The following is a 12,583-nucleotide window of genomic DNA, read 5'->3' on the forward strand; positions in this document are numbered from 1 at the left end:
TAGCGCCCTTGTTTAACAAATGGCACTTTGACATATTAGCAATATACAGATTTCAATGTTGACACATTAAACAATGATAAAATAATTGGCTACAAAAAGTTTTTGCCAACACAAGCGCAGACACAAAACCGTCATTATTTATCCTCAAACAGACAAAGCTAAAATGATAGAACTATTAAATAGACAAATTCATTGAATTTTAAAACAAATATTTTTACTCTTGATTTCCCTCCTAAATATATTTTCAGTAAAACACTTTTTATGAACAGGTCATTATATTTAAATCAAAATTTGCTATTCGTAGTATAAAGTAATTGAAGTATTATTGACATTTATAACAGTCGTGAGGAGATAATTTGCCACATGGCTTTTACTTAATATAAGCTGTGATGGCAATAATCTATAAATAATCTATAAAAGCACTTTTATCGTCATTGTTTTTCCGCAGTTTTCTTTGTTCTATAAGCAAGCCTACAGAAGCTATGGTACCATCTGTCTAGCATTACTTATCCTTTCCCCCTAAATAATTTCATGTAATGAACTTGTCTTTGATCAAATTTGATAGAAGCTGTTTATTTTCAAGTATTATAGAATCCAATTACTGAAAATTGACCAGTATATAGTATGGAGTCTGTTTATACTGCACAGATATTATATAGTCTAACCTATTTGTGTAGCATTTACATCTTTACTTTCTTAACCATGGTATGCGAACACTATTTATTTAAATTTTAAATCTAATTATTACGAAAGCAAAGGGGTTAATATAACTATAAGTAATAAATAAATATAGTTTTTATAAATAAACAGTTTAAACTACATATAAATAATAACATCTTACATTCTAATACAGTAGCATCAACCTGATAACAGTAAAAAACACAGTAACTTGAACATTCACTCAAATTCCACAAAGATATTTTCTCAACAAAATACACTAACACCTTACTTACACAGAGCTAAACTCACATTTATATTTCTACAAGAATAACTTTCTGTAATTTCTATTTATATATAAAAAACTAGTTGAAAAATGTTCCAGATATGTTATTTGGTATTTCAAGAAAAAAGAAACATGTTAGTCAAAAACAGGAAATGGAATTTTCAGATGTGTTTAAAGGGAGATAATAAGACAAATAGTTTGATATGGTAAGTCATATATTAAACAGTAATGTAATGAAGATTTTGTGTACAAGTGGAATAGACTATATATGATATGAGAAACTGGCGTACACTTACAAGATATCAACTTGTTTAATCTAATACAGTAAAGTAAATAAAATTATTCTTTCAAACATCATGATAAAGTTAATATAAAGAAGTGAAAAAAATCAAAGTGTGCTATGTACTGTAAATCAGGAATACTTTATCTAGTAACAAACCACAAAAACATTCTTAGCAATCAATTAAAGATGAATATCTATAGAAACATAAATCAAAAATTTAACATGTTAATAGAGATGTGTATTCCAAAGTTCCTTGTTGCTAGGTGTGTGTATGGTTTTTATAACGCAAATGGGTCTAAATTTCAAGTTTGTTTTACTAATGTTCAAGCTAATAATATTAATAATCATTAACATTACAATTTTACAAGCAACGGTTTATTATTTTGAAGCCAACCGAGATATTGATATTTCAAATGATAATTTGCAGTTTTAATCAAAGTAAGTTTATGATAAGTTTTACATACCCATTGCTTATTTGGAATTGTCCTTGATGTCAAGGATTCTGATTGCAATAAGGTTAGGAATAGGCAAACATTGATATAGGTACAGTTTGGTAACTGATCAAAGGTGTGCAGGCCGTGGCCTGCCTTCTAGACGCATCAACAAGTAGTTACACTGGCAAAAAGTAATACAAGTGACACTTGAATTAGATAGTCATGGTTTTACATGAAATATTTATAAGTGTTGAAGTATAATTTCTGAATTTACAGTAGCATTTAAATGGTGCCAGTAAGTAAAAAACACATACCTGGCAAGCATGTCTATGAAGAGGAGTAAGGTGAGATAAGTGGGTGGGGCAGGGAGAACATCCACTATGATTTTTGGCACCCGTACATAACGTGAGCTGCGAGTATGTGGTATTCATCAAAAAGATCACATTACACAGCATGTTTCAAATGCTAGGAAGTCAGCTTCTCCTGTAACCTGGGATATCTACATGCACCGGAAAAACTTGCCAGATTGTGACCTGTATCAACACTGTTGGACGATAAATCAATTATGTTATCATATTTCAATAAAGTCAAGTGACCAGTGTTTTATTGACGCTAGCTATAGCAAGGTACAAGCATGCACAGTGATATGTGCATTTGAATGATTCTAAAAAAACATAATAAAAGATATATAAAATTGAGAGACACATCTACAATATAGAAAAAGGCAAAAAATTTATTTACCCTTAACTTGCTGGAATAAAAGTGATTCGACTTCTTTTGAATCCATTAAACTTAAAAGCAGGGCAAATCCATTACATAATTTTAGCAAGTTAAGATTGAAACATTTTTATCTGATATTAAATATATGATAAATACTGTACCTGGTCGTTTTAGCTGTTGTGGGTTTGTAGATTCGAAAGCTTTTGTGAGTAACAACAAAATGTCTTGATAAGGTCCTTTGTGGGCAATATCAAGGTAGCAAGACTGGATGGTTTAGGACACTGTAACAACCTTACCCTGGTTACGTTGACCATGCTAAGACACTCACTGATGATACTGATATACCTGACAAAAACAGAAATACAGTGATATTAATAGTCAGTCCAACACGGCACATGGATACCCAAACTCTAATACTTAATGAAAGATTGTCACGCGTTGCACATTCCATAAGAATTAACTCCCTTCCTTACACTGTAAATTCATTATTATAGGTAACGGCTGTAAGAGCTCATTCATACAACTCCGATTATGAATACATAAACCATTTTCTTTGCAGTGGCTCATCTGTGTACTACTCACTCCCCCACAAGCGCTCTGGCTCGCGGGTCCGGCGAACTTACTTCTCCTCCAAAATGTACCCCTCCTCACAAAACACCTCTAATAACATATCTCACAGTCATGGATCCCTACATTCCATGCAACCACACACATTCCTCAGGCCTCATCCGCAACTGTCATGAGGCAGCTTCCTTACCAACATACTCTCACATCATCCACCCTTTAACATAAGCAGGTAACTCGTTGTATAACATACATCTTAATATATAGCAGGATACTTTTGGTCTTGTAGCCACGAGTGAGAATCAATGTTCTTTAAAGTTCTTCACGAGCCAAGAATAAGAAATTACAGAACTATCGTCTTGTTTAACTAAGTACATGACAAGATCAACTGTCTTCTGTGAGCGAAAAAGTCCCACCATCCCATGTCCCCCCCATACCTTCTCGTACTCAACTGCTGAATTATATTCAGACAATGCGCTTCTGCTTAACCATGTAACTGGCCGCCCACTTTCTTAAACGTCTGCCACCTTCTACGCGGAGGAAAATAATATGCTTTCGACTTCAGCCACAGGGAATACCATCTTTCGCATTCTGTTTTTGTCTTGTTTCGCGCTCCTTTTCTTTCGCTGGCTTACGCACCACCTCGACCACACGTACTACGCCGCTCATACTCGTCACCTTCCCAGCCTTTACTGTGGAGAAGAACTCAGGTGTCCACCTTCGTCGCATTATATCACCGGCACGAACGGCCCCCTCGATGTAGTAAACCAACGATCTCCATACAGCTAGCTGGATAGCTTCCCTTACACTGAAAGAATCCAACAGTCTCTGTCCGGATTTGAACCCACAGCGGTGAGGGGCAAGTGACATTTGGAATTTGTTTTATTCACACCTTTTTAAAAAGAAAGAAAACATATTTGAGGGTTGTAACAACAAAAAATAAGTGTTGACAGAGTGAAAACATTCAAAAAAGCAGCTAGCCGAAAATTGGAAAACTTGGAAGCTGGCTCAGGAACGCTGGGGTTGTTACTTGTTCCTTCCAGCTGATGGCTGTTATTTGACTTTTCATTTTTTCATAAAGAATACGCATTATTGCTCGTAGGATACTTTATATTCCCAATGTATCAATAGCAGTTTTGCAGTGGAAGAATGTATTTTCAGACTGTAAAATGAAACAAAAAATTTTAGAGACAACATTGTGATTTGGAATTGACGAATAGAAGTAAGCTCCATTTCTTCTTTTATACTTTTTGACATTAAGTTATTTTCCAATTTCAGCTTTGCTTTTCTTTAAGCGCCTGACCTTGTCAGAATTGTCAGCAAAAAAAATTGAGGTACCCACATGGGAAAATCTTAAAAGTAGTTTCGTCATTGAAAAGTTGAAAATTTGTAATTTTCAATTAAATTAATCAATATAATTTAAAGGATAAATCATTAATCCCTTGAAAGCACAAATACAAATGTTTGACTGAATGAATTTCAAAATCCAAAATAAAAAACTGAGCCACCAACATGAGTATAACCTGGCTGCTATGTTATTAAACCAACGCTGCTTATAATCAAAAGTTAAAATACTTATTAACATCTCAGTTGACAAATTATTTAATTTCAATTTCTAACACACTTTTAAGCAATATTCCCCACCAAACCAGATAGGATAGAATAAAGCTGCCTTATTAAGCGATATTCTGCATAGCAAAAATACCTGCTTGTACATCATATGAATCAATTACCAAATGTATAATGAACACAAGTTACTTCTAGATAAATGTAGTTAACATCGTTGTACCACAATTATTTCTAGATTAAAATTAGTAAACCATGTTGTAACACAATTACCTTCTAGATATTGGTACTTTAACACAGTTTGTAACACACATTAAACTTTCTAGATTAAATGTATTATAACATGTTGTAAACACATTAATTCTAGATTAAAATCCACGTTAACATGTTGTGAACACAAGTTATTCTTAAATTAAATGTAGTTAAACATGTGTAAACACAATTACTTCTAGATTAATAATGTAGTTAAATCCTTCACTGAACACAACTACCTCGTCTAGATAAAATGTATTAACATGTTCGTAAACACAATCTCTAGAATAATGTAGTTAAACATTTGTAAACACAATATACTTCTAGATTAAATGTAGTTAACACACACAACCAATACTTCTAATTAAATGTAGTTAACATATCTAACAACACAAAATTACTGGTCTAAATCAAAAATGTAGTTAAACATTGTCGTGAGAACACAATACTCTAGGACTTACAAGTGTTAAATCATGTCGTGAAACACAATTTACTTCGTAGACCTAAACTTGTTATACCAGTCCTCTGTAAGCACACCGATTATTCTAGATTAAACGTGAGTCTAAACTATGTTGTAAACACAAATTAATTCTACGATAAATTGTAGTTTAACATGCTTTGTAAACACAGAATACTTCTAGATTAAATGTATTAAACCATGATTATACCACAATTACTTCTAAGTAACATGTAGTTGAACATGTTGTTAACACACATAACTGCCGTCTAGATAAAGTGTAGTTAAACATTTGTGACAACACAATTTACTCTCTAGATTAAATGTAGTTATACATGTTGATAAACAGATTACTTCTAGATAAATGTAGTTAAACATGTTAAACCCATTATCTCCTCTAGATTGAAGTGGTATTAAACATGTTGTATAACACAATACATCTTCTAGACTAACATGCAGTGTAACATTGTGTAAAACAAATGACTCCTCTACTTATAACATTGTTTTTGTTATCATCTTTCGTAATGTAATGCAAGAAGATTATAATTTTATATTGCATTGCCGTAGATTAATGCAAGTGTGTATTGGTCTTGCATAGTGTACACTTCACTGTACATTTGATCTTGACTGTACACCTTATTCTAAGACAAGAAATCAAAAAAGTAAATCTTCCTTAACATACTTGAGCGCACAATAAGAATAAATTCCTGTAATATGTATAGCCACTAAACTGAGTTCAGCCCAACGGGAAATTGACTGCCTTGGTGGATTTAAACAATTGTAGTAATTCTGCTCTTAATCACACTATACGCTGCAGAGCTGGGCACTGGCTGTTATTGTGCACACTGCCAATCTTAAAATACTCTGCTGGTCCGTGCACCTGGTGTTTTGTATAACTGAAGAAAAGAAGATAAAATGAGCTACTCATGACACAAAGCCAACATACGTGCGTTTGCGACCCGAGCTTGGATACGCAGATAGCATGGCGATCCGTGCAGACCTGATCGATCCATGCTGGTCGCTAGCGAGTTCTCTAGCTTGTTATAGGTTTTGTAAGCAAACATCATGGGATCCTGATCAAGGACTGTGTGGGATGCACAGCTGGTCTGGATCCATGCTGTTCAATGCATAAGTGGTTTTGTCATGGATGGTGGTCATTATTTGTTAACATACACATTCTTGCTTTCTTAAATGCATATATTTATAAATTACAAGTATATCAAATTCGGAATCCAGGCAATTCTATTTAATGTCTTTAGATATCATAGTTAAATGAACTATAATTTTATCACATTTAAAGGCCAATATATTGCTCGATTTGATGTATATGGTAATAACTGTTGGTGAACAAATTATCATACTATTATAAAACAAAAGTAATATTACAACGACATCGTTAAATAGGACTCTAGACCGTGTTAACGAAATATCATGGCCCAACATCAAATCCACTAAACTGTAAATTTTTGATATTCATTAAGTAGAGACACTGTCATTGATCTTATTTGACTTTTAGACGGGCCGGTCACAGGATAACCTAGCCGAAAGTGCAGAGCATTATTTCCACTAGTGGTGCCTTATCTCAGAAGCCCTCCACCAGCACCAGCTATGAATGACCAATGGAATTCCGAGAACAAGTCCCTACTCTTAGTTGAAAAGATTCTGCTGGTTCTTCTTCACATGTCCCAGTGACTACGCACTGATTACATGCGATGGAGTTCCTTGGTCTTCGGATACCAGTCAAAGCCTCATAGTTACAATGTAGGGTGGGAACACGGAAAGTGTTGCTCCTGAACGAAATCCAAGGTGTTACCGCAGATCGAAGCCGGACCTCACGCGATGAGCGGAGCATCGGATCCTAAGCACTGAGCTACACTGTCCACTTATGTTTCTACAAACTGTATGTACACCATGTGTTAATGATCAATGTAACATTATATTTACCTGTTACACTCAGAAGGATCCGACGCCGCCATGACACTGCGACTACGTCGTAACATCTCACCACAGTTGCTCTCATGTGTGGCTTCTCTAACTTGTTCTGCTACATCTGTATTCAGATGATCTTTCCTTATCTCCTTTGCCTACCATGAATTTTAAAATATATTAATATTGAATATCTCACTCAGTAATATGAATCAACCTCAAATTTTATTCGCCATTTAGAACATAATACAGTGTTCTATGATGATGGTATTTACAACCCTCCATCTTACGTGCAGCTTGAACGATCATCTCTCAAGCTCTACGATACACTTAGTAGAACACGACTTCTGTATACAAGTCTGTTTTTTGTACCGTAGGCAAGACAAAAGTCTTACAGAAATATTTTAGTCAATTTTCGATAACAATAGTGGTCTTTAAAGCACAAAGTTGTGGTATATTTCTTTACATTGAATAACATTACCACGTGGCGGATTTACCATAATTCTACAAAATCATATTTTTATAAATCATCTCCCAGGTTCACTTAAGAGAACTACTTTTTCGTGATAATAACCATGACAATAACAATTATGTAAACATTGTTAAGTTCATCATCTCATCATCCAAGCAGATGTACACTGAGCTCAACACATCTTGAGTTGTATCTATTTCGTGCTGGCGACAGGGACAATGTAACTGTTTGACAACTGCATGACACAGTATTCAGCGATCTGTCATGAGGTTTTCAGACACCAACATGGTCAAGGTACTGTGTTATATAAAACAAACAATAATTGAGCAACCGCGTCATGAAAAACGATCATAATGGAAGTTTGCGACCAGACATTGACTCCAGACCAGCCTGCCCGCAGTCCGCGCAGCTCTGAATCACGATCCATACTGTTGCGTTAGAACCCTATAGCAAAGTAAGAGAAACTGATAGCGAAACAGCATGGATCCTGATCAGGAGCTGCGGCGGGATGCACAGGCCTTTCTGGATCCAATCCATTCTGTCCAACTCCATTGTTTTTTTCATGGATGCGCTGCTCGACACTTAATATTGTTAAACAGAAACCGGAAGATAAACAAATACAAGAAAATAAAACAATCAAAACACTTCTCATTCTTACCTCTCAGATTACAACTCTTAATTTCTGGCTCTGATTGTAAGAAAGCATTACTTATGCACGATGATTGATTCTTAGCTCCTTGAACTAACAGTACTGGTGTCAAATTAAGAAACATGGCTGTGACCTCAGTAGGGTTCAAAATCACATTCCCTATGTTGAATGGCAGACACCTTAACTACTAAGCCACAGTTTACCTATGACTGTAGTTGTATGAGATGGAATGTTATGTCACATATTATATATCAATGTGGTCATATTATTAGTTGTATAACAAATATTGAACAATATTGTATAAAAAAACCTGTATTCCGTCAGATATACTCCATTCACTATGAAAGCAGACTATTCTAACAAGGATATTACTTTTAAGTATTTTTGTGTTTATATCATGAGACAATGTTTTTTTTGTTTGTTTTTTGTGCTTTGTTCGTTGGCTTTTTTTTTTCTGTGAATCTATACTTTTCTCCCATGAACACAAAACAATTAGATAGTTAAAATACAGTACCGAACTATCATCTAACACACATTGAATCTAGCACTCGCTTGATTGTACTCTTTAATCTGAATTACAAAACATTTCTTATTAATACTCTAAATACAGCTCAATCAAAAAGCAAAAAGATAAGAAAGAATCATGATGACTCTTGATTGAATATCATTATGTAAAGCTATAGCAAGATTCGTTTGATTAATGTAATCGAAAAGATTGGTTTTTTCAGTTCAAAGTATCAATTCAATTAATCTGTGATTTCTTTACGAAATTTCTATTTTAGGGCCTATACATTTTAAATATAAAATGCTCAATAGCAAATTACAAGAAAATTCGACACCAATTCAAAGTTAAATAGATAACTTCTGAGAAGTTTCAAATTCTTTATTGATTATGTCTGAAACATTAAAAACAACCTAGATAAAAAACATTTTCCGTTGTTTGGTTCTTGATGAAAATCTGGTTGTTTCTGTTGTGACTGATAATTGAGGTTCAACTGGACCTCAAGCTTCACCCTGAATCAATAGTTCATATAATGTAATTATACATCACCTCGAATAATAAGTGCATAATGTAATTATACTCCATCCCTGAAAACATAGTTCATAGAATCTGCTATTTACATCATCCCTGAAATAATAGTCACTAGATTGAACAGAAATCATTCATGATATAGATACGTTTAATATAATTGTAAATTATATATCTCATCCTGAAATAATACTTTGAATACATGTAATTATACCAATCCCTGAAAATACAACTTAATATAACTTGTAAACAAAGAGAAAATTTACACATATTAATTATTTAATATGGTCAACTATCCATCCAGATATGTAATTAATTTAAATTCTGCGTATTATATTGTTCACTAAGTACCAGTAGGGTCTTTTTCAGCAATCGTCTTCAATAGCAATAAACTTATAAACAGGAAAGCAACTCATCCATTTCCTCAAGATTTAAACAAAGATTGAGAGTTCCATGAAAGGATTATATACACTACAAACAAAATCCTGAATAATTTGTAAGAATGCCTCATCTTAACAATTTTACATTTTTATACGAACATTCGAAAAAAAAACAATCTTCAAAACTGTGCACTTTGACTTTTTTTCTTTGTAATTCAGGTTAAACAAAATATCACCAATAGAAAAACAGTTAATTCCGCAAAAAAAAAAGAAGTGCAATATAGACCTGTGGTCTTAGTCCTAATCATATTTCTTATCATATAGCCAATAAATAACCCACACATCTCACTCAACATTGGTATTAACAAGCCAAACTCACTAATGAACATAGGTGGACCGCCCACTACCAGATCCCTCTTAAGACCAGGGTGAATTTCAGCTTGTTTGCCAAACTAATTTACAATACAAAAATATCCAGGGTCAAGGTTCTGGCAGCATGGAGGTCTTCCTCTCAAATGTATAATCATCCATCGTCCATCATCATTCTCAGAGGCCTTCCAATAAAACAGGAAATAAAGTGCTTCTCTTCACTTATCCCATGCCATGCTTTGTAAGTGTACTGCTTCAAACGATCTGTCAAAGCACAATGGTTAGAAAGAATATCTGTTGCTCAATTTTATATTGATCAATTTCTACATAAACTTGTATGTAACCTTTAACAGGAAACTGTAAAAAAAACTAATAAGTAAAAGCTTCTACACATATATGTTTGGTATTCAGACAGATTCTCAGCAAGTATTAGGTAAAACATGTCAAATATAATAACTATGTGACTTACTCGCTGGATTATGGGGTGTATAGTTGATCCTGTTCACTACCAAGATAAATTACTTCCTGCTGGATTTATTGGGTTATAGGTTTGATCCTGTTATCACTATCAGATATACTTGACTTACTGCTCGGATTATTGGGTGTATAGTTTGATCCTGTATCAACATCAAGTTTCCAGGAGACTTCCTCCTCTCGGCTGGTCACCATTAGATTATGACACATACAGTCTCATACAGGTCATTCAACAACAGTTCTATAATATAACATAGAAATGATTGTAAGAATGACATTAAAGGTGCACGCCTAACAGCATGAGCCAAAATCTTTCAAGAAATTTAATCTTTTATAGAACATTTATTAAGATTAAGACGCAGGGCCATGATGGCCTGAGTCCTCACTGTATATAGGACCCCGGAGCGGCCAGTTTAAACCCAGGCTTCTATTTGATCAACTTGGAAGAACACCATTAGAAGATGTTCATGATGTTAGTTTTACTACACACATATATATGAAAACAATGACTCCGCCCCCCCCCCCCATTCTGGCAGGGCAAATCCTTAAAATCCAAGGGCTTTATTTGGACAACTTGCAGACCACCACACAAAAGCATGTTCTGTCCTAAAATCTTAACCTCTAGCTCATTGGTTTTTTAAAAGGAAGATAATTTAAGTTTTATATATAACACAATAATACTTAAGAAAGAATCAGAAGATGACACTTCATTCTGGGGGCGGGCTAAGTTTGTACACGCTCCAGGGCTTGTTATTTTCGAAACAGAACTATGGTAGACCCACTTAATCATAGGAAAATGTTAAAAATCTAGATTAATCAGTCTATAACTCTAAGCTATTTGGTTTTTCAAAGAAAGAATTTTTAAGTTTATTGCCATACAAAAGAAATGATAACCCCGGGGCTGGCCAATTGAGTTGACCCCAGGTGCTTGTATTTGAAGCAGTACTGTTGTAGAACCCATTATGAACATGTTATGCTAAATATCTAGCTCTAGGCTCTTTGGGTCTTAATAACGAAGATTTTTAAGTTTTACTATATGCATAGGAAAATCAATGACCTGGGCGGGCAATTTTGACTCCCAGGGTGTTATATTTGAACATAACTTACTGTAACACTCACTAGAAGATCGTTCATCGCTTAATATCTAAACTTCTGCTATTTGGGTTTTTTCACAAGGAAAATTGTTTCAAGTTTTTTTGATCTATATCAGTACATAATAAATAGGAAAATCGAATGACCATGCTCCCTGGGCGGGGCCACTTTTTGACACGGCCAAGCCTATTTATTTGAACAACACTTAGTAGAGACACATTAATAGAGAAAACATAAGTTTCATGTCTAAATATCTTGCTCTAGCCTTTGGGTTCTTAAAAGATAATATTGTTAAAGTTGTTTTTACATAGTACGCAGCGGATAGAAGTGCAGTCATAGTGAGACATGATTCAAGATTGACATCCCGGGCGGGGCAAGTTTTTGAGCCACAGGGCCTTCTCCATTGAATCAAACCTTATTGATGAGACACTCACTAGAATGAGCTGTGTCAAGTAAGCGTATAAGTATCGCACAAACTCATAGCTATATGGGTTATTCTTCAAAAGAAGCATTAGTTTTTGGATAGTTTTTGCTATATTTCACACATATAGCAGGAAAATCAATGACCCCCCAGGGCGCGGGCCAATTTCTGACCGCCAGGTCGCTTTTTGTTTGAACAAACGTTGTGTGGAGTACAGGCGAATCGAAAGATGCCGCGGGCGATTAGAAACATGTTTTTCATGCTAAATATATTTAGTCTAGATCTTTGGGTTCTTTAAAAGAAGATTTTTGAAGTTTTACTAATGCTTATATAGGGAAAATCAATGACCCCCTGGGCGGGGCCCCAATTTTGACACCCAGGGCTATTATTTGACAAATTTGGTAGAGACACTCACTAGCAGAGATATTTCATGCTAGAATATCTTAGCTCTTAGCTCTATGGGTTCTTTAAAAAGATGATTTTTTAAGTATTTATATATCAATATAGGGAAACTCAATACCTCCCTGGGGGGGGCAATTTTGCCCAGGGCT

At 34.6% G+C, this 12,583-nt stretch overlaps 1 protein-coding gene across 1 annotated transcript in view; it reads right to left on the reverse strand.

Moving 5' to 3' along the window:
* Positions 1-3,505: 3,505 nt before the first annotated feature.
* Positions 3,506-12,583, reverse strand: part of LOC132740711 (uncharacterized) — a 34,826-nt gene continuing 25,748 nt past the window's right edge. The window contains exons 12-15 of the mRNA XM_060728675.1: positions 9,182-9,280; positions 8,797-8,836; positions 7,164-7,303; positions 3,506-3,752 (exon numbers count right to left, since the gene is read on the reverse strand). Of these exons, the coding sequence (XP_060584658.1) occupies positions 3,506-3,752; positions 7,164-7,303; positions 8,797-8,836; positions 9,182-9,280 (526 nt within the window). The remainder of the gene's footprint in view (positions 3,753-7,163; positions 7,304-8,796; positions 8,837-9,181; positions 9,281-12,583) is intronic.

The sequence above is a fragment of the Ruditapes philippinarum genome, unplaced genomic scaffold, assembly GCF_026571515.1.
Source record: "Ruditapes philippinarum isolate M1 unplaced genomic scaffold, ASM2657151v2 ctg8777_1_1_1_1, whole genome shotgun sequence".
Taxonomy (NCBI): domain Eukaryota; kingdom Metazoa; phylum Mollusca; class Bivalvia; order Venerida; family Veneridae; genus Ruditapes; species Ruditapes philippinarum.